The sequence below is a fragment of the Grammomys surdaster genome, unplaced genomic scaffold (genome assembly GCF_004785775.1).
Source record: "Grammomys surdaster isolate TR1022 unplaced genomic scaffold, NIH_TR_1.0 125276, whole genome shotgun sequence".
NCBI classification, from domain to species: domain Eukaryota; kingdom Metazoa; phylum Chordata; class Mammalia; order Rodentia; family Muridae; genus Grammomys; species Grammomys surdaster.
Genome location: NW_021620156.1, coordinates 135062 through 157449, shown reverse-complemented (window position 1 = coordinate 157449; position 22388 = coordinate 135062). Strand labels below are relative to the sequence as shown.

The following is a 22388-nucleotide window of genomic DNA, read 5'->3' as shown; positions in this document are numbered from 1 at the left end:
ATTCAAAGCTTTAGATTTTTATAAAAGGCACCAAGTAGACAATAGAATGTTATAGAAAAAGATACAAATCAAAGAGATTATATAAAAAAATGTGATGCTTTCTTTGTATAATCAAGCTCCATTAAATGCTGGAATAACCCTAAATGTACCCAAGGAAATGAAATTTTGCATATAGATGTGTTTCATTTTATAGTTTTGGAAAATTAATATATGTGTGTCATACAATTGAGACCTGTTTAGTGTTTCAAAAGGCTTCTGCACTGTATTTCAAAGATGTTCATTCCTTATTTACACATTTATTAGAAGTGATGGCCATCATAGGGATACCTTTACAAATTGAAACTTGTAATGCTTGGGTGTATGTATTCAGCAAAATGAAACAATATTTTATATATTGTAGCATAAAATATATTATAAATGTTTCATACATTCATACAGATTAAACAATTGTGGAAAGATCTAACTTTCCTTTAAAGGAGATATCATGAAGCTTAAGAGGGATATCAGATATGTCAGAACTAGACTAACATTATTAACTTAACAATTTTGGATGTCAGTGAGACAGGTACCATAGCTGCTAAAAACACTATTTTTTAGGAAAGACTGATGATCTCTCTCTCTCTCTCTCTCTCTCTCTCTCTCTCTCTCTCTCTCTCACACACACACACACACACACATTTGTGTGTGTGTGTGTGTGTGTGTGATGTATGTGTTAATATCATAATGAAAGTCAAGGGATGAGACACACAAATTGAGAAGTGGATTCAGCTTTATTTCAACTGGAAACAAAAGCTCTGGAGTCTTTCTAAGTTAATAAAGATTAGATTTGACCATGGAAGACCTCTTGAAAATCTTGGCAGGTAACATGGAAGGTAGAAAGGAAAAGACCCAAAAGGGCACTGGTAATCCTTTGGCTATTACTTGGGAACAGGTCAAGAGACTGGATTAAGAAGGAGAAGTGTTTATTCATTAGGCTGAAAAAACTTTGAATGCTCTAAAGATATCCCTAGTTATGATATTTATGTTAACTATACAGGTAACAATGCTGGAAATTTTATCTTAAACTTTGCAACAATCAGCAGTGTACTTTGAAGAGATATGTATGTTTCTACAGTAACCAATGAATCTTTTTGTTTACCTGGTCCTCTTGAGTTATTGCTACATATCATTGTTTCCTATTGAAGAGTTGGGTATATATAATCCAATATTACAGTTTAGGTATGCAGTCAAAAATGACTTAAAGGGAATGACAGATGCCTTTCCCCCGCTCATGCAAACAGAAGAGAATCAACATTAACTGATTCATGGATACCACTCATTTCAACACATCTTAATTCAAAAATTTCTCTAAAATTTACTTTTAAATAGTTTTGTTTTTTCAGAGCAAACTTACCAGACAACAGTAACATTAAGTGACTCTGACAAGATTCACCCATGAAGAAAATGAAACCAACATCTCTTCCAGAATACTGCCTGTTAATGTTATTTCCTCAACATCTGCATCCAGTTAAGCTTCAAAACAGCTAGCTTCAGGTTGTACAACCTCACAGATTGCCTAAGCAAAGTCTTCATTTTTCCTAGCCTCAGATGTTCCCAGAGCCTGTAGGGTGAAAGAAACAGCCAACTCTCCCAGGATTTGGCCAGCATCCCAATTTTCTTAGCCTATCCAGGATATTACTGCCCCCAGACACCAGGAAGCCATATTAAAAAGTAGTGCCTCATTTCTGCAAGAACTGGGGTGGTAGATGTTTTCGATTGTTGTCCATTTAGGAGTGGTGGTAGTTGCATTTTTGGTTATTTCCCAGAGAAAAAACAGGTTCAGGAATATCTTTCTCTCTGTCTCTTTCCTTTATCATTCCTTCTCTCCTGTCTGGCATTAGAGGATGAAACAAGAGAAAATGTGGTGTGAAAGGGAAAAGACAGGTGGATTATTGTATCTTCTTTTAGAAAAATTATGAAAAAAAGAATGTAATGTCTTAGATTACTATGGATATTTCATGATGATAGAAAATTTTAAGTTATGAAGATCTATTCAGACTAACAATAAATAACGAAAGATGTATGTATGCCTACGTTTATCTGTGCTAGTTGCTCAATACCATGCTGCTAAATAATTTAGAAAAGTCACAGCATATGTTTGTAAGTCCTCCAAGGAAATCTCACACAAGAACACAGATTTAGACATATGACTTAGTCACTCAGAGGCTTAAAGCAGATTCCTGTTTCCTAAAAAGGGAGTAATTCTCTTCATCTCTTGCAAGAGCAACTTGTGGCCCAAATATTGATATAAGACTGGTACTTTTTATCTCGTCAATGTCAATACTGTCCACTAGAACATCTCCTGGCAGATTAGAATTAACATTTTTTTCAACCATTGAGTAGCCAGATTCTTTACTGGGCCCAATTTCAGGACCCGAAAATTTGAAATTTTGCTAATGGAATGTATCCATGATTATTAAAAGTTTAATTTGAAACCAATAAAGTTACAATTTAAAATTATGATTTTAAAGGTTAAACCTGTATTTCTAGTATTAAAACAGCTATTCTTCTAGACCATTAAGGATGATTTAAAATTTTATGTTACCTAAATTAAATGGTAGTCAGACATCTTAGAAATGATCAAGTCTTTTAATTCATTCAAAACTGTACTTTTAGTAATGCTCAGAACTGATGAATTTGAAAACACTTATAAGGCTTATTTTGCTTCCTGCATTTGTTTTTCAGGTTAAGCTTAGGAACATTAACAAGAAATAAGCAACATTTTTCTATTTAGATAAACTTTTAACAGAGAGGTTGTCCTCAAGAATCTCATAAATCTTGTGGACGTGGCATTTAAGATGCTTTAATGATAAAAGAGCTTTTTGTTATGGCAAGGCACATTGAGTCCTAGCATTATTCTTTATTTTCTCAACACAAGATGTTGGACAAAAAGACCTTCATCTTGACATTTTGACATACGTGCCAAAACTGGCAACTGTGCTATAAACTTCACTTTATTTGACTGCTGACAGCACTCAGTCCAAACTGTCAACAAGCAGAACACTGAGTAATGGATTGCCTCAATTTGCCAAGAGAAGAAATTTCCTAATTCACAGTAAACTTTGTAAAATCTTCTGGGCCTGGACATAGAAGATGGGCACCTCCAATGACACAGATAAATCTTTATGACTGTGTATCCTGTAAGTCTCTATAAATTTTATTAGATTCAAATTCTGTTGGATGTCTTCTAAGTGTAAACTGTGAAAGTACTTTTCATTGTTCTTTTCTGACATCAGCCTACAGAATTTGAAGTTATCAAGATCATATAGATAGTAGAAGTACTTTGTTCAAACTTGTGTATTACAAATTAACTGCATATTGTAAATGTAATTCTTACTCAGATAGTTCTTATAATGCTTCTTATGTGTATAGTTTGCTTATATGAGAGATAAAGCCCTTTTGGGACTAGAAAGGGGAGATTTTGATATATACTATGCCTGCATATATGTTTTTATTGGTTATGAATGTATGGCCCTATATTAACAACGTAAATTTTCATGCTGGTGTTTCAGTTACTGGTATGATATATGGTATTGTCATCTCTATAACTAACAATTCTTGTTTTCTCTATGTAAACATTTGAGATTTTCTCATCACCAATAAATAAATAAGTAATAAATAAATAAATACACAAATACATAAATAAATACATAAATAGCTATTTTCTTATATTATCATGTTAAAAAGCAAGCCTCTAAGTAGAAGATCAAATAACTTTCAATCTGGTCAAACAGCAGCACTACAGGACAGCTTCCTGTTGCTGATTTGTTTATGTTGAGTAAGCTGGAATAACTCCCACTAGATTTTTGTATGAAATGAAAAGAGTATGGCATTTGATAAACAAATAGTTGAAAGCTGGATTTGTGGTAGGGCAGGCAGAAAAATGGTAGGAGTGTAGTGACGCAGAATCTAGCATACAAGACTAGAATGTTAGCTTATGAAACTAGCAAAGCAAAAATAAATCAACAGTGTTATAGTATTCAGATGACTCTTTCTTCACAATTCAGCTCCAAATGGGACCTTTCACAAGTCCTGCAATACAATAATTAGAAGTGGGTACATTTGTAATGTTTTTATTTTGTCCTTTCAATATAATTGGTCCATTCTGATGTAACATATGAGGAACTATCTAAGTTATTTTCTTATAAAATGTTTCTTGCTTCATAATTTTAGCCAATTCATCCCAAGAGTTCAACCCTGATCTGTGGCTATTTGTAGCTTTGGCTGAAATCATAGTGCCGTGGGCTATTGACGAATATGAACAATCATATCTCCTAGCTTGTTTTCCTCGGCTGTAGAGCCCAAGAGAAATAAATTTAAAATTCCCAATGCCAGGGATGGAGGCAAAAGAAAAACGTTGGAGTGATTAGTGCAGTAGCCTCTCTCGACAACAAAGTTCAAAGCATCTATGGTCACAAAAACATGACCTCAGCGTATATATAGTGTATGCATGGCAGGATCAAGCAGATGAATGTATCAGTAGGATGTTCTACTTTTTTTTTGTCTTCTGGTTCTTACAGATCCCCAAATTTGTCTCTGACTTTATGATTACGAATATCAGTGAATGCTATTACAAAATCACTGAAGATTTTCACCATGAAGGAAACATAATGATTGGTGCATTTTTTCCTATTCATATTTACTATTCTGCAGAGAAAATTCCACATCCATTTCTACCATACTTTTATATGGATAATTATGTACAGTAAGTAGAATTATTCATTTTAGTGTTTAGAATTCTTGTGACTTATCTTATAGGGAGTAGTCTTTAAATTGTACTAATATTTTTCTTTTATAAATGTCTACTTCTCTTTAGATTTTCTAAAATCTATTTCTTAAATTTATTATCATTATTTTGGCTTCTTTTCCTCTCTCAGGGGGAATAAAATAATAACTTTGAGTTTATTCATCTTAGTTTCCTCATTTGATTAATAAAGTGTGATCTTTTATTTGGAATTACTATTATGCCACAATAACTGAATAGTTTTCAACATTATGATTATAAGAAAGGTTAATTTATTCTATCCTGACTTTGTTGTTCATATTCCTGATTGTGTTCTTGTGGTATTAGATTATGTTACTGAATTCAGTAAATCCTGAATGTTTGTTGTGATGCTTGAGTGAAGAGGCTGTGTTTTGGTATATACAGCTGATTCCATATTTATTATGTAAGAATTTTGAATACTTCTGGGCTCCACAGATATGTTGCCTATCTCAAGTTTTCTTATTACTGTTTGTTTGATGATTGAATTTTTACTCTGGACATTCCAGTGTTTAGCTATTTACACTATTCATTTGTAGTATTTACTTTCATTTTTATGGTTGCATTTATCAAGGCATCATGGCTATGAGAGGGTCATCTTCTACTTCTTAGTACATGAGAAATATTCCAGATGAATGCATAGAGTCAGATAGGTCTTTCTGAATTGTAGAAAAATGTTTATGTGTTTCCTAATAAAGGAAATAAGATGTATATATCTAAATCAGACCTTCCAATCCCATGCAGACCATTTATATCTGTACATATCCAGGAAGTAAGGCCCTTTCACAGAGCATTAACACTTGAAATGCCTGTAAACTCATAAGGAAATGTGTTGGGAGTTAAGTGGAAATGACCAAAAGAAATACAGATTTGAAGGTAAATTAGGGTAATTTTAAAATACTATGTGCTTGGCAAAATCATAGTGAGATTTTAGAACATTATACCTAACAAAGTGGAGCAGAAAAAAATATTTATTTATAAATGCAATTTGAACAGTTTTTTTACCTTGAGGGATTTATTTTGAAAATTTAAAACAGCAAATATGGCTATGAAAAATTTGTTATTTGGCTACACTATTTCATATTAGATTTATTTTTTTAGGTAATCATATTTTGTTTCAAGAAAAATCCCAAAATTCTCTCATATGTATAACAGATGTGGAAACTATGGGTGTTGAGGAGATCTTCTATTTCGTCATAGTTAATGTTCCTTCTAACTCTACTTTTTTTCTGGCATTGATATGTGCTTCCTTTATATTTTGCTATGTCAAACCCTTCACTTTGAGGACTATAGTTTCAGTTATGTGAACACTTTGTGTTTAGTTTGATCATTATAAATAAAAGGATTTTTCCCTGTCAAAAAAAATTTATTTGTCATTAAGTCAGGAAAAATAATTCATGACAGAAGTGCATTGACTTTTATTATAAAGAATTAACGATACTATTTCATATAATTCATTCACTAAGTGTAATTTTTTCAAATAGCATTGAACACATAAAGACATATGTACCACAAAGCTGAGGACCTTCTGTCATGTTTATCACTTAAGCCTTTTCTTATATATTTGTAAAATTTGTATGCATATCAAATGGATAGTTTCTTTTCTCTCTCTTCAATTCTTATTCTTTATATGTTGGTGAACATACATACTGTCCTTGATCATTGATAGAATTCTATGCTCAAATGCATATAAAATTAAATTTAATAATTTTTCACCTTGTTTTACTGCAATCAAGTAAGTGAACAAAGCATGATATATTGCAAGATTTTCAAAAAATAATATGCAGAGAAAATGCATACAAATTTTTTTTCAGATGTCTCATGTTTCCAAGTGATTTGTCTGTTAGTCCATTGTAATTAGTCCTTCTTATAATATGGTCAATTCTATACATCAAAATTATGTTTTTTTTTTCTGAATACATCAATCTTATATTTTCATTTGTAATTAATTTTTACTTCCTTCACATTTTACTATGTCCAATACTCCTGTAATTATACTTACTCAAACAATGTAGGTACTTTAGACATATTAATCAAAATGAATTTTGATCCAATCTTTGAGATATAGAACTTAACTTCTCTAAAAGGAATGTTAAAAGTAATAATCAGAGTATTTTATTTTTGTTCAGATAATTACTTTGTATTTCATTGAATGTACTCACCTTTCTTAGTACAAACTTCCCTTTCCTTTTCTCTGGTTCAATCTTTAGATACTATCCAGAACTTAAGAGTCTTTTTGTGATGCTGAGTGTTGCTGTATTTTACTTAAATCTAACTTTCCTAGCATATCCCTATTGTTTATACTCCTATGTGCTTATACTCCTATACTATTGAATACACCCCATGGAGCTTACCATATTCACCTTTGTTTTTCTCTAGGCATTTACTCAAGCTAATATCACAATATCTCTTTGGATGCTTCTGACAAGCTCTAATGAAAAAGTGTTTCATATTTAAAAACATATTTAGTATGTATAATTTTACTTGTATATAAACTTTCAGGTTGGCCATTTGGTGAAGTATCACTAATTGGTATTTTCTTTACTATTATAAGAATATTATACCTTGACCAACTATTTCAAAACATTTCTAAGTTACCTCATGTGTGTATATGTGTGTATGCATGTGTGTGTGTGTGTGGGTGTGTGTGTGTGTGTGTTTATGTGTGTGTATAAGTTTAAGTTCTCTTTGGCTATTAATAAAACAAGGGTCCATGAGTTAAGAAGGAGATTCATAAGGCTTTGCATAAAGCAAAGAGAAGGGAGAAATTATGCAATTATATCATAATGTCATGAGAAGAAGAAAATAGTTATCATTTTCAAATTATAATTTACTATTTACCATGTAATTTCAAAATTGGGTATCCAATGAAGAATGATCAAATCTGTTTTATTAAAGTTTCTCCTTATCATTCCTCTATGGTTTTAGATAATGAGCTGCTTTGCTTTCTTAATATGCAGTATAGAAAAATAATTGTTACTTAATTACGTACATATGGCAAATTGTGAAAAATCATGCATATCTTTAAATCTATATATGTATTTATTTTAATATACAGTATAAGTGAAAAATGTTCTTTATCCTATTTCTCAAAATTACACATTCTACTTCTCGATTATTTTCCAGTGGATAATATTATTTATTTACTAAATTATTCACTTATTTCATTCCAACTGTTGCCCCCACTTCACGGTCCCCACTCTCAGACTTCTTCACCTCCATATCCTTCTGCACTGACTCTGAGAGTCTGCTCTGCCACCTCCTGCTCACACACTCTGCCACCCCCACATCATCCCTCCTAGCGTTCTCCCTTCCCTGGGGCATCACATGTCTGTAGAATTAGGCAAATCCTCTCCCACTGAGGCTAGACGAGGCAGTTCTCTGCTGCCTATGTGACTGGGGCCATGAATCAGCCCACATATGCACTTTGGTTGGTGGTTTAGTCTCTGTTACATCTTAGGGGTCTGAGTTAGTTGATAATGTTATTCTTCCTATGGGATTGCCATTCCCTTTATCCCCTTCAATCCTTTCCCTAACTTTTCCCTGGGGGTTCAGGACTTTGGGCCAATGGTTGGCTGCCAGTGTCTGCATCTGTCTCAGTCAGGTGCTGGCAGACCCTTTCAGAGAATAGTCATAATTGTCTCCTGTCTGAAAGCACAACATGACATTAGTAATAAGAAGGTTTGGTGCCTGTACAAGGTATCTCAGTTGGGCTGGTCACTGGATGGCCTTTTCTTCAGGCTTTACTCCATTTATGCCCCTGTATTTCCTTTACATAGGAATAATTCTGGGTCAAAAATTTTGAAGATGGGTAGGTGGCCCCATCACTCCACTGGGGGCCCTGTCTCTCTACAGGGGGTAGCCTTTTCTGGTTCCATCTCCCCACTGTTGGTCAAGTCAGCTAAGTTTATCACCATCAAGTCCCAGGTCTCTGGGACATTCCTGAGTTTCCCCTGTCCCTGACTTCTAGAACCTTCATATTTCCATTCATTCTCCTTGCTTTCTGGATTTCTTTGCTATCTCTCTCCATACTTGATTGTGCCCCCATTTTTCCATCCACTCTCCACTCCCACATATGTCCCTTGCTCCCTCTGCCTCCTGTGATAATTTTCTTCCCTCTTCTTAATGGGGTTGAAGCATCCTCAGTTGAACCCTCCTATTGTTAGACTTCATGTGGTCAATGAGTTTTATCATGGGTATTCTTTACTTTTTGGCTGATATCCATTTATCACTGAGTACTGCTTTTCTTAAAAGAATAATGTTTACTAATTATTTGATAATATCTTTTTGATATCAAATTACTTTATTAAACTATCACATGATAAATAAAATTAATTTCAAAACACATATATACATTTAAAAGAGTATTATAATAAATCTCAATCATAAAAACAATTAGATAGCATAAGCAATGTTCATATACCATAGATTCCAGGTTGTTAATCTTCCGTTTTATTATTTTTAATATCTCTATTGCTTCCTATCATATTAATACAACCAGAATGAATGTATTTCTTTTTACTTATGTGTGTGTGTCTGTGTCTGTGCACATGCACCTGTGTCTGTGTGTTTATACATGCACTTGAAGTAGTATTTGATCATGTAGATTTGGAGTTTTAATTTTGAGCTAATATAATTTCTGAGAACAAAACTTGGGCTGTGTGGAATTGCTGAACCAGTTCTCCTCCCCCACCACACAATTGTTCCTTGAAAATTTTAATCAATATATGTACACATACAGGCAATTATCCAAAGCCCCAACCTAGTTTGATACCATGTAGACCCCAAGATGTTGAAGATTCCTGGACACAGGGTTACCAACTAAGGAATGCTGCTAATAGGGAATGGAACTAGCCCAAGAGAAGGAAGTGTTTTACAGTCAAGAAAGTAATTAGAATTCTCAAGACTATTTTCACTTCAAATAAGGAGATGAAGTCTTTAGAGTTTTTTGAGATAGTTTTCTGTTTGTTTGTTTGTTAGTTTTGTTTTGATTTGATTTTTTTTTGCATTGATCCAGTACTTTCTCACTATGCTCCATTACCTCAAATTTGAAATTGTAGTGTATATTGTGTGATTACAACTTGAAGGTATGTGATCTGCTGTTCCATTTTGCTTTTACTAGGAAGTAAAGATGAGGGAATCAAGAATTCTCAGAAGAGAATCTGAAATTTGGACCTTAAAAAAATTTCAGGACATTTTAAATTACGAAAAAATGTGAAAGTAGACTAAATGCATTTTGCATTATGTTATGGCTCAATGCCTACAAAATCCAAGGAATGGAAAGGGGTGGTTTGAACAGGAATTGCCCCATATTCTATTGTGTTTAAATGTTTTGCCTATAATGAGTGGTACTATTAGGATGTGTGGCCTTTAGAGTAAGTTGTAGAGTTGCTAGAGGACATGTGTTACTCTGGGGACAGGCTTATGGGTTTAAGGAGATCAAGGATGGATTGTGTGTCTCACTTTCCAATTGTCCTGCATGTGAATTAAGAAGTAAGTCTATAGAAGACCATTTCTACTTTTACATTGCTATGCTTCCTGTTGTAACCATAGACTAAAACTTTGAAACGGTATGCTAGTCCCAGAGTTTATGCAAGTTGCTGTGGTCATTGTGTCTCCTCACAGAAACAAAATGCTATGAAAAATAGTTTCTCAGGTTATGTTCAGTGTGAACATATACCTTCATTCTACATGCTGGAGTTTTGATTCATGTGAACATTTTAAGGTCATTGTGTATTGTTATATACTGTGAAATTGTAAATATAATTCCCCTGCAGTATTGATAAATTATCCTATCCATGAGAATATTCCCAACCACAGTTTCTAAGAATAAGAATTTTTGAAAATCTTTCCAGTGCTCCTGAGCTAAGTTCCATAATCATTTTTGGGGAAGGAAAAGTTTCACGATGGAACCATAATGAAGCATTTTCTGTAATAAGCAAACTTTGACACTGAAATAAAATATACTTTTCTGTCCATGGGGAATCACAGCCTTTTAGAAAAAAAGATATTTCTGTCCACATAAGTTATAACTATATAAATGATGTGAAGGCTCAGAGAGTAGAATATTCCAAGTAAAAGACTGATGACCTGAGTTAATATTTCACAAAACAATGAGTGCATGCCTGTGATACAGTGATCACAGACAGAGTGGGAGACAGAAACCAGAGTATCTCTAGAAGTATCCTTTGTAAAAAAATTGGAATATATGTATAGAAAATACATAAAACCAGAAGTCATATGGGGTATTGCAAGACTTCATTCCCAGAACTAACCCTAGAGAGCCAGGTTGATATTAATGAGTTCAAGACCACCCTGATATCCCCAGAAATTTCCAATAAAGTCATAGATTTTTCTTGAATTACAAAGCAAACAACTGATAACAAAATGAATTAAAGCTTTAAATAAATAAAATAGACTATTTCTAAATAAGATGAAAAGCTATTTTTAACCCTGGATATTGTCTTCTCTTGGATTCATACTTAGTGATCTCCATAAAACTGTACATATAAAGGGACACACCTGCACTGAGAGATACAAACTAATATCTCAAATTTAAGCTTGTGATGCATTATTTTTTTATCTCATCAAATTAATGACAGATATTGGCCTTTCTCTGCCAGTTCTCCGATTGCATAAATGAAATTCCAGACTACCATACTGAAACCAATATCAAAAAAATGACAACAGTGAATCCATATGGAATGTTTTAGTTAACCTTGTATTATTAGTTAATAAAGATATTGTTTCTCAAATCTGATTGATTTTATTAAAAAATTAGTGAGTCTTCATAACTGAAGAATTCAGAAAACCAAGACCACAATAACAGAATATCTGTTATTTTGGAAGAAAGTGCTTCCTGATTTTTACACTGAAATTATTTGGTATCATCTAATAAAAAATAAAGTATGCTTTGAGGAACTATAATTATTGAGTGGTAATGCTAAGTGTACTTGCCAAACCTAGACCTATATAAACAATTTATTTCCATCTATTCATGGTGAAAATTTTATATATTTCATGAAAATAGACATGAACTATAAAGTTTACTGTACTGAAAATGTGGTCTATGTGTTATTCCTTTTGTGTATTTTTGGTATTTACACAGTTATAATTTTAAGAACTACCAGTATATTCTTGCTCTGGTATTTGCCATAGAGGAGATCAATGGGAACCCGAATATTTTACCTAATATATCACTTGGATTTGATTTCTACAATGTCCGATTCACTGAGAGGGACACTCTCATGAATGTCTTTTATTGGCTCACAGCAAGAAGGAAGAAAAATATTTTGCCAAATTACAACTGTGAAAAGAGCAAATTTTCTGCTGCACTCACAGGAACATCATGGACAACATCTGCTCAAATTGGCACATTACTTCAACTCTTTAAATTTCCACAGGTGAGAAAATTTGTAGTGTGAGAACTGGAAATTACATATCTTCAGTGATATTATAGGTGTTTTTCAAACTAAAAGAGGGGTATTTGAATTATTAAAACATCAAAGCAAGTGCCCAAACACATGAATATGAAACGAATTTCTCTTGCATGCAAGAGAAATAACAGTCAAGTAAATGGAACTAGGTAGTTCTTTGAAGCTAACAGGCTAGGTAGGAATTTATGTAAAATCTTTAAGTCAAATTTTCTTATAAAATTTAACTAAAACTAACAGTCTTTTCCTGATATCATTTGTTGCTTGAGGAAAAATTGTGTTTGATCTTAATATTGTTTTTTTTTTTACTTGGTTCAGCTTTCCTTTGGACCTTATGATTCCATTTTGAGTGACCGAAGTCAATATTCTTCTCTCTACCAGATGGGCCCAAAGTATACATCTCTTTCACTTGGTATTGTCTCTTTGGTGGTTCATTTTAGGTGGTCTTGGGTTGGTCTCATCCTCCCAGATGACCACAAAGGGAATACAATTCTGCCTGATATCAGAGAAGAGATGCAGAGAAAAAGAGTCTGCATAGCTTTTTTGAAAATGATCCCTGTCACATGGACTTCATATTTTAAAAAATTCTGGGAAAGTATGGATGGGGCAAATGTCATTATTATTTATGGTGACATTGATTCTTTAGGAGGTCTAATGAGAAATATTGGGCAAAGGTTATTGACATGGAAAATCTGGGTCATGAACATTGATCCTCATATTACTGAATATGCTGATTATTTCCTGTTAGATTCTTTCCATGGGAGCTTAATTTTTACTCAACATCACAGAAAGAATTCCGAGTTTACCAATTTCATTCAAACAGTTAATCCTTACAAATACCCAGAAGATATTTATCTTCCTAAGCTGTGGCACTTATTCTTCAAGTGTTCATTTTCTGATATTGACTGTCAATTATTGGCTAAATGTCAAGCCAATGCTTCTTTGGATATATTACCTTGTTATATAATTGACATGGCGATTAGTGAAGAGAGCAAGGCTATCTATAATGCTGTGTATGCTCTGGCTCACAGTCTCCATCAGATGAGTATTCAACAAGTACAAATACAGCCCCATGAAAATGGGAAGGATATGGTGTTTTTGCCATGGCAGGTAATAACAATTCTACTAAATTTTATTATCAGCACTTTGATATATGAGATATAAAATGAAAATGTATTATGCATTGTAAAATTCTTTCTATCTTTTCCACAATCAAAGGAATTTTTGTATTTTGAAATTTATCTTGAATTCAAGGCAGTTTCCGGTTTGTATTGCTGAGAAGTGGGATACAAAATACCAGGCTGATATTTTCATCGTCAATACCAATTTTATGGTATTAATAACTAGATATACGATAGTCTCATGATAACAGTTGCAATAAAATCAGTAGCTTCACTATGTATTTATTACAATAGGAATAAATGATTGTATATTTAAGTGAAACAATGATAGTGGCTTTATCTTAAACAATTTTCTAAATTATCTTTGAGACATTAGCAACTTCATTTCAGACACTTCATCTCTGAAAATAATCTGAAAGCAAAAACATCTGACTTGGTTACAAAAAAATTATCATTAGCATGAGTCAGAAGTTATTGACTCATTACCTTAATTTGGTTCATAGTTTTCTTTTGAAGCTGATGGGCATTCAGAAGCAGAATGATATCCCTTACTCATTCAGGGATTCATTTACTCAACATTACTGGAAACTTCATTAATTTGACTTTCACATTGGAAATTAAGAACTGTAAGACACATTCAAAATCATTGGAAGATCTGCCTCTTGGACACAGTATAATGTAAATTTATGAATTTCTTTCAGCTTAATACTTTCTTGAGGAAAGTTGATGAAAGAGACAACATGAGTTTAGATTGGAGACAGAAATTAAATGCAGGATATGACATTCTTAACCTTTGGAATTTACCCAAGGGTCTTGGACTAAAGGTGAAAATAGGATCCTTTTCTGCAAATGCTCCCCAGGATCAACAGTTATATTTATCTGAACAGATGATACAATGGCCAGAAGGATTTTCAGAGGTGAGTTATGTGTTCTTTCAATGGTTTTGCTTATGTAAATTATAAATTTTTATTTTCTGATACAATAACACTTGTTTTCTGACTCAAGATTAATTAATCTTTGATTACCAATATAAACTACCACAAACATAATACTAGTGTATTGGTCTTCTTATTCCTTGATTCAGAATAATGGAAGTATTTAGTGTTAAATAAGGCCCACAAAGTTCACTCACATTAATATTATTTGTCACAAATTATGAACACTTTGGAGCAGTATACTTCCATTTCTGAAATAACTAATGTGGTAATGTACTTTATATAATTCTCCACTTGAGATCACTAATATGAAACAATATGAAAGTATTTATATTGTATGATCACACAAAATGATCAAATATTACTCATGGATAGATAGAAGTATGGGAACAAGGGGTTCATATTACAGTAAATGAAATGAGAAAGCTAGATCTTAGAAAAGGATTTAACCATTTCATTTCCAACCATATTGGGATAATTTCCCCAGAAAGTCTAAGTATTGTAAGCTTTCAGTAACTTCTCAAAAAGTACCAAAAATATGGAAATATGCACCCAAATACTTTAACTATGGGAAAATATTTTCCTTCAAAATAACATATAATAACTTTGTTAATATACCTTAACTCTTCATAGATTCTTAATTGGTCCATTGACAATCTTGCTTAGACAGTGCAACCCATAATCAGTTACTTTAGTTTTTTTCCCCCCTCTGGAAAAAGAGAACTACATAGTGTGTATGTGTAAGGTACTGGTTTGACTGTGTCTTTTACCTAAATACATAGATAAAATAATTTAAGAAACAATTTGAGGGTTCAGTCCATTGTATTAGAAAATTCGTGATTTCCAAATGTATGAGGTTGTAGATGTTACAAAATTTGAATGCAGAAAGGCATGGATAGTGCAGCTATCTTCTGTTTTTTATACATTTTGTTCTTAGACATTATCCAATAAGAAGTGACAAATTTTATCTCTGTATTTCTTGCTAAAAATACACATATATTTGTTTCTATGTCTATTCTAAATTCTGTAAATTGACAGTCAAGATTCACAATCACAGTCAAAATAAAAATACTCAAGTCAGTAGTCATAAAGTATAGTGATAATATCAGTGTGGAGAAAATATCATGTTTCCTATGACCTGCTGTTCACACACTTGTCCCTACTTCATTGTGTTTCCAAAGTACCTACCACTCTGATAATTATTAGTCAAATCTTTAAAAACATTTGCTTCTTTAGAGCATGACCTTTCTAAATAATCCTCTGTACTTGTAAGAATCCATAAGAATTAATTATATATCATTAAAAAATTCTAAGTATCATGTTTTTTTTTATTTTATAAAACCATAAGCATTAGATAACATTTCTTTCATTTTTCTCAGATCCCTCAGTCTGTGTGCAGTGAGAATTGTAGGCCTGGATTCAGAAAAGTAACCCTGGAGGGCAAGGCCATCTGCTGCTACAGTTGCATTCCTTGTGCAGACAATGAGATTTCTAATGAGACAGGTAAGCACTTCCAATATTGATTGTGGCACATTGTTCAACAGTTATCCCCTTGAGGGATCAACTTTTATTAAGTTGAATTGAGTTCTATTAAAAGACTGTGAATGGTGAAATTAGAAATTTCTACAAAGGAGAATTAGAGGAGTCTAGGGCTGACATCTGCCACCCTAATCACCTAAATCATGTTGTGTGGGGAAAATTTAAAAAAAGGCCGCCACAGCGGCGCATGCCCGCTGCCGTGGTGAGTCCCCACATCAGGGAGGGAGAGCTTATAGTTCCAGCGGCCTGAGGGCCTTGGCCGCGGCGGGCCCCAGTAACACGAGGAAGTCCTTGGTTCCAAAAAAGTTTATTGACATGACGGATAATAGATGGATCTAGGCGTACCCCCCAAAAAACTCAGGGCCGTCCCGAGTTATATAGGGAGGGAGAAAGGGGGAGGATTAGGGGAGGATCTGGGGGAGGAATGTTTAATTTGCTCTGCCCTCTGGCCTTCATTAGTATGCAAATCTCAGGGCCTGAGACCTAAAGCCTGGCCTATGTGACTCTATGGAAATGTGGCTGTTTTCAGGATCCTAGATTATGAGAGGTACCGAGCTCCTGCCGGTTCTCACGCAGAATTCCACGGAGAATCTCGGGGTTCTAAGTACCTGCTCAACCATGACCCAGGATACCCTTATACAGTCCCACAATGTTGTACAGTTCATTAGTTGAGATTCTGTGTATTTGTATGATTCATTACACTTTACCACATTAAAATTGACTAAGATTTCATAAAATTTAACTTAAATAACTTTGTATCTGTTCATTAAAAACATTGTTCCTTCCTTGTATAATGTAATTACAGTAAAATTCATTATGAATTTAATGATTTCATGTCAATACAATTAAGTTAATTTAAAATAATACAGACCTCTAATTCTCCTATGTAGAAATTTCTAATTTCACCATTCACAGTCTTTTAATAGAATTCGATTCAACTTAATAAAAATTGATTCCCTCAAGGAGATAACTGTTGAACAATGTGCTGTCATCTTTCTAGTTGTTGTAATTTGGGCTCATTCTAGAGAGTAATATGTTCAATAAATGAAATTTTCCTGTTTAATTTAATGTCAGTTACAAAATAGGTGACTATTAATAGTGCTTTCCTGCAAATCACACAATCAACCTTTGAAATATATTCACACCGTTCATTCCCAATAATGCTTACATTTTTTGGTATTTAACATTCTTTTCTAGGATAACACTGGTATGAGCATATGCAGGACCAAAGATGTCAGCTTACATAAATAAAGTTATACACAATAAAGGGTCTGGGACAGTATAATACCCATCAATGCACTTCAAAGGCATTGACTAGATTCCTTCTTGCTTCAAAATAATAACTATCATATTTTTATGATATATTTTTATTTATAGCCTAAAACCATCTGTAATGCAGAGAAATTATGGAATATAGATTGTTTGCTTAGAAGAGTAGGTACTATGAACAAATATGGTATCTTCAACAATTCAAAGATATTGCTCAGTAGTTCTGTACCAACTAAAATTGAGCCTAAAGTAAAATTAATTAAAAACTTTTAAATAGTATCTATTTACTTCTTTCAAAATTCTATTTCATATATGTGATCATATTTTTGCCTGCAAAACATACCAGAACCACCCATGGATCTCTACTTATCAAATATGTTGTTTTCTCTTTTAAAAAATAATACTCTCTACTCCAATTTGTGCTACCTAAATATGCTTGAATGTGAGATCTGCACTGTAGAAAGTTCAACTTCAGTGTTCACAATTTTAAAGGCTTTTGATCTTTCATTTGCCATACCTCCTAAAGTAAAGGTGTCAACCTTCCCTTTATTATGATTATCCATTAGGCCTGAGCTTGTACTGATCATGTACATAATGTCACAATCATGAATTTATATACAGAATTGCCATCACGTGTATTTATATCATTGTTTCTTTGCAGTCCTTTGAGGTTTCTGATCTTTATGAAGTTTCCACTCATACTTTAATAACTGCAAAATTTCTATAACAGTAGATTTTTATCCTCAAATTTTTAGCCACCTAAAATCCTTACCTACAAATGTACATGTGTGCCTTTATTTGTTACATATGTATAAGTACATGTTTATGTATAGTATGTGTGTGTCTGTGTGTATGACTGTATGTACACAGGCATGGTACAAGTGACTTGGGAATGTTTCTGTATATTCCAAATCACACTGGGTCAATTACCAAGACCAAATCAGAAAGGGATAATATTTATTAACTATACGGTACAAAAGTATAAAGCTCAAATACATGCAAAACACTGAAAATTTGAAAATATTCGTGTTAAAAGTTGCACAATAATGTAATAATATCTTTTAAAATTGAGATATAAATTTTTATTATTATTAATTAAGTAAAATCTAAGTTCTGGTGATCCAATCACAATTTAAGAAATATAGAAATATTGATGTCATGTTGAAATCTGGATTCATATATTTAAGGTTAACCATAAAGTTTACAAGTTTCAAGAGCACAGTATTATAGAAGTGTTCTCAAAAGTCTGTTAGCTCTTCTAATAATTTTGTATTTGAAAATTAATGATTCATACAAAAGTTATGAAAACAATTAATAACAGCTATGAAATTTAGGAAAACAGCTTTATGAAAATTTACTAATGTAATAGTTTCTATTCACTAAACACCAGCAGAAAATGAAGAGATCTTAAAAACAAAGAATTTTACTCAGGAGTAAATTTAGGACTCGTTTCTGAAAAAAAAACCATGATCTGAAAAGCATTGCAAAAAAAATACTTCCTCTGATGTTAATTTTGCATGTATAATTCATAAAGTATATGTAATTTGTGAGATTATATCATGCCTCAGGTAGGTTTATTCCATTTAACTTTTTTAAAAAAATATTTTATTTAATCTTGTTTTACAGTTCAGATTTTATCTCCTTCCCAGTCTATCCTCTTTCTGATCCATATTACATCCCCACCTCGACTCCTCTAGTATGTCCCCTCATCCCATCTCCCAACCCCTCAACCCCACTGGACCTTGTTACTACCTTGGGATTCAAGTCTCTTGAGGGTTAGGTGCATCTTCTGTGTCTGTATCCAGACCCAGCAGTCCTCTGCAGTATATGTGTTGGGGGCTTTATATCAGCTTGGGAATGCTGCCTGGTTGGTGGTCCACAGTCTTAGATATCACAAGGTTAGTTGAGACTGCTCGTCTTGCTATAGGGTCTCCTTTCTCCTCAGCTTCTTCTAGCCTTTCGCTAATTCAATAATAGGAGTCAACAGCTTTTGTTTATTGGTTTGGTGTACATATATTCATCTAACTCTTTCAGCTGCTTGTTGGATCTTTCAGAGGGCAGTCATGATATGCCTCTTGTGAGCACACCAGAACATGTGTAATTGTGTCGGGCTTTGTAGGGTTAAATGGAGTACACTTGAGAAGACCACTTGAGAAGGCAGGATATGGGATGTATGACTGTGCAGAGTGGGTGTCAGAATATGGGAAGCTGTGAGACACAGCTCCTGAGGTGGAGGGAGCACAGGTATGGGGGATATCACAGCTGGCTTGGGGGTCCCCAGGCCTGTAGGGAGTCCAGGGTCATCTGGTTCTCAAGCTCTGGGACACCCAGGTGCCTCTGGAGTTTGCAGAAGAGCTGAGAGTTGGTCCCACAGGCTGAATCTTGCCTGTGGCTTAGGGGAAAAAGTGAGAGAAGCTCCAACTGGGTTCCACCAGGATAGTACTTGGCTTCTCAGTGGGAAACTTGGATTGGTGGACATTGTGGCTAGGAGTGCTGGCAGGACTTCTTTGGGAGACTAGAGGAGGCTCTTTAGGCGAAGGCCTGCTCCATTGCTCCTTACAGCAGATCCTGATGAAAAGAGGCAGTCCATGGTTTTAAGGGCTTTATTTACATGGGGGAAAGTGGATGATTAATACCCTACTCCACTTGTCAGGGCAGGTCTGAGGGTAAATACTTTTTTCATGAAGGAGTGTCTAGGAAGGAAAGCTTAATTGGCTAAGCCCTTCAGGTCTTAACGTACCTCATTAAAATGGGGATGTCTTGAGGCTTTGTGACCTGTGGTCACATCCTCTAACTATGGAAAGGCTTGGCGCATTGCCCTTTCCTTACTGATGTACACAAATTTATGGAGGGCAGACGCCTTCTTGCCAGGAGCCTGGTGTCAGCAAGCATGGCAAAATGATTTCCATCCCTCAAAGCAACTGGTGCTTCCAAATCTGTGCTTGACCAGGAACCAGGGTGCCTTTCACATTCCTACATGGCTTGGGGCCTCTCCTGGCACTGGACCTCCTTTGCCCATTCCTCACTTGATGCTCTGTATTTCTGCTGGAGGTGAGCTCTACAAGTTTCCCATTGTAGGGCATTTCATCTAAGGTCCCTCCCTTTGAGTCCTGAAAGTCTCTCAAAACCCAGGTATCTGGTGCATTTTAGAGGGTAACCACTTCCTACCACCCTAGATTGCCTGTTTACATTCTTAATTCTTGCCCAAAGGGCTTCAGTCCTCTTCTCCTCATTAAATAACTGATCATTTCCCACTCTTCCCTTCCCTGTTGCCTTTCCCACAAAGATCCTTCCCTCTCTCCTCCCTTCTGTAATTGATTTCTTTTCCCTCTCAAGAGGGATTGAGGCATCCTCACTTAAGCCCTTAGGGTTTTTTATCTTCTTTAGTTCTGTAGATTGTATCCTCCTTATTAAGTATATTTTTGGCTAATATACACTTATTAGTGAGTACATACCATGTATGTCCTTTTGGGTCTGAGTTACCTATAGTATTTACTACTAAAAGAGATACATCATTGGCATAAAAGGCAGAAAATTTTTGTAAGTAAACAGAGGAAAAGCATTAGGATAGTTCAATTTAAGTTGCTATAAAGAAAAAGGATTTTAAGAGAAGCTACTGGAAGTTGATGTCTATCTGAAAAGACATCATTTTCTATGGAAATGTAGACAACTTATGTAATGGAAGGAGTGTGATGGAATGAAAGAATGAATGATTGGATAAAAACCTATTATATATGAACATAAATGCTAAAAGATACACATAATAAAGATAGAGTGTATTGCTAGTATGTAATTACTGACAACAGTGCGCTTGTTGTTTGTCTCTGAGAAAACAATCTAAGGTGAAATTTGTGGCAGCTCATTTGGAGAGAAATATCTCAGAAGAAAGGGGGGATTAATTCAGCCTGGACTCATGATCTCATGATAATCTACATTTCTGACTAGATACTGATCAGTGTGTGAAGTGTCCAGAGAGTCATTATGCAAATACAGAGAAAAACCAGTGCTTCCAGAAAGCTGTAATCTTTCTGGCCTATGAAGACTCTTTGGGGATGTCTCTAGCCAGCATAGCTCTGAGTTTATCTGCACTCACAGCCTTTGTTATTGGTGTTTTTGTGAAATACAGAGACACTCCTATTGTCAAGGCCAATAATCGAGCTCTCAGTTACATTTTACTCATCACACTTACCTTCTGTTTCCTCTGCTCTTTGAACTTCATTGGTCAGCCCAACATGGCCACCTGCATCCTACAACAGACCACATTTGGAATTGCATTCACTATGGCTCTTGCCACTGTCTTGGCCAAAGCTATTACTGTGGTTATTGCATTCAAGGCCACTTTTCCAGGAAGAATGTTAAGGTGGCTCATGATGTCAAGGGCCCCAAACTACATCATTCCTATCTGTACCCTGATACAAGTTGTTTTTTGTTTAATATGGATGGTATTTTCTCCTCCATTCATTGACAAAGACATTCATATTGAACATAAATACATCATAATTTTTTGCAACAAGGGGTCATCTGTGGCCTTCCATTGTGTCCTGGGATACCTCTGCTCCTTGGCACTTGGAGGATATACCATGGCTTTCTTGTCTAGAAATCTGCCTGACACATTCAATGAATCAAAATTTCTGTCATTCAGCATGCTGGTGTTCTTCTGTGTCTGGGTCACCTTTCTTCCTGTCTACCACAGTACCAACGGGAAGGTCATGGTAGCTATGGAAGTCTTCTCTATCTTAGCTTCCAGTGCAGCCCTCCTTGGCTTTATATTTGGTCCTAAGTGTTACATTATCTTGATCAGGCCAGACAGAAATGCATTTCATCATATCAGGGACAAAACACATTCTAGAAGGAATAAGACTTATATAATGTAATTAATAATAAATTTAGCTTCTATATTAAGAATATTGATAAAAGGTTTGACTTCATTTCCTATACCATTCTAAACATATGTTATATAATTATACTATGGATGAACCTTATCAAATTTCATTCTCTTTCCAATTTTAATACAGTGCTTTATTATGACTGACCTTTTTTTCTCATGTTTTAATACCACATTTGCTCTCTGGCTCTACAAAAGTTGTGAGTCTACAAATTATTGACTGGATAATGTTGAAATTTATAACTCTTTTTTTTAATTATACTCTCATTTGTCATTTTCTTCTTTTAATTTACTTATTAACAATAATTTGCATATTCTTCTCTGTGGCTGAGTTAGTAACATATTTCCCTTGAAATATCCATCCAAATAAAATTTTTAATGACTACTAATAAGTTATACTGGAAA

At 34.3% G+C, this 22388-nt stretch overlaps 1 protein-coding gene across 1 annotated transcript; it reads left to right on the top strand.

Annotated features, from left to right (window-relative positions):
• The first annotated feature begins 4523 nt into the window (after positions 1-4523).
• Positions 4524-21972, top strand: LOC114637336 (vomeronasal type-2 receptor 116-like). Its single transcript, XM_028785569.1, has 6 exons — positions 4524-4744; positions 11910-12204; positions 12553-13344; positions 14057-14272; positions 15670-15793; positions 21044-21972. Exons 1-6 carry the CDS (start codon positions 4524-4526, stop codon positions 21970-21972), a joined length of 2577 nt encoding a protein of 858 aa, XP_028641402.1.
• The last annotated feature ends 416 nt before the right edge of the window (positions 21973-22388 follow it).

Bases quoted from the DNA above. Each gene is read 5' to 3' on its own strand.
- LOC114637336 (XM_028785569.1), top strand. From the start codon at position 4,524: ATGTTCTACTTTTTTTTTGTCTTCTGGTTCTTACAGATCCCCAAATTT. The intron at 4,745-11,909 runs GTAAGTAGAATT...GTATTTACACAG, and splicing joins TATATGGATAATTATGTACA to TTATAATTTTAAGAACTACC. The intron at 13,345-14,056 runs GTAATAACAATT...AATTTCTTTCAG, and splicing joins TGGTGTTTTTGCCATGGCAG to CTTAATACTTTCTTGAGGAA.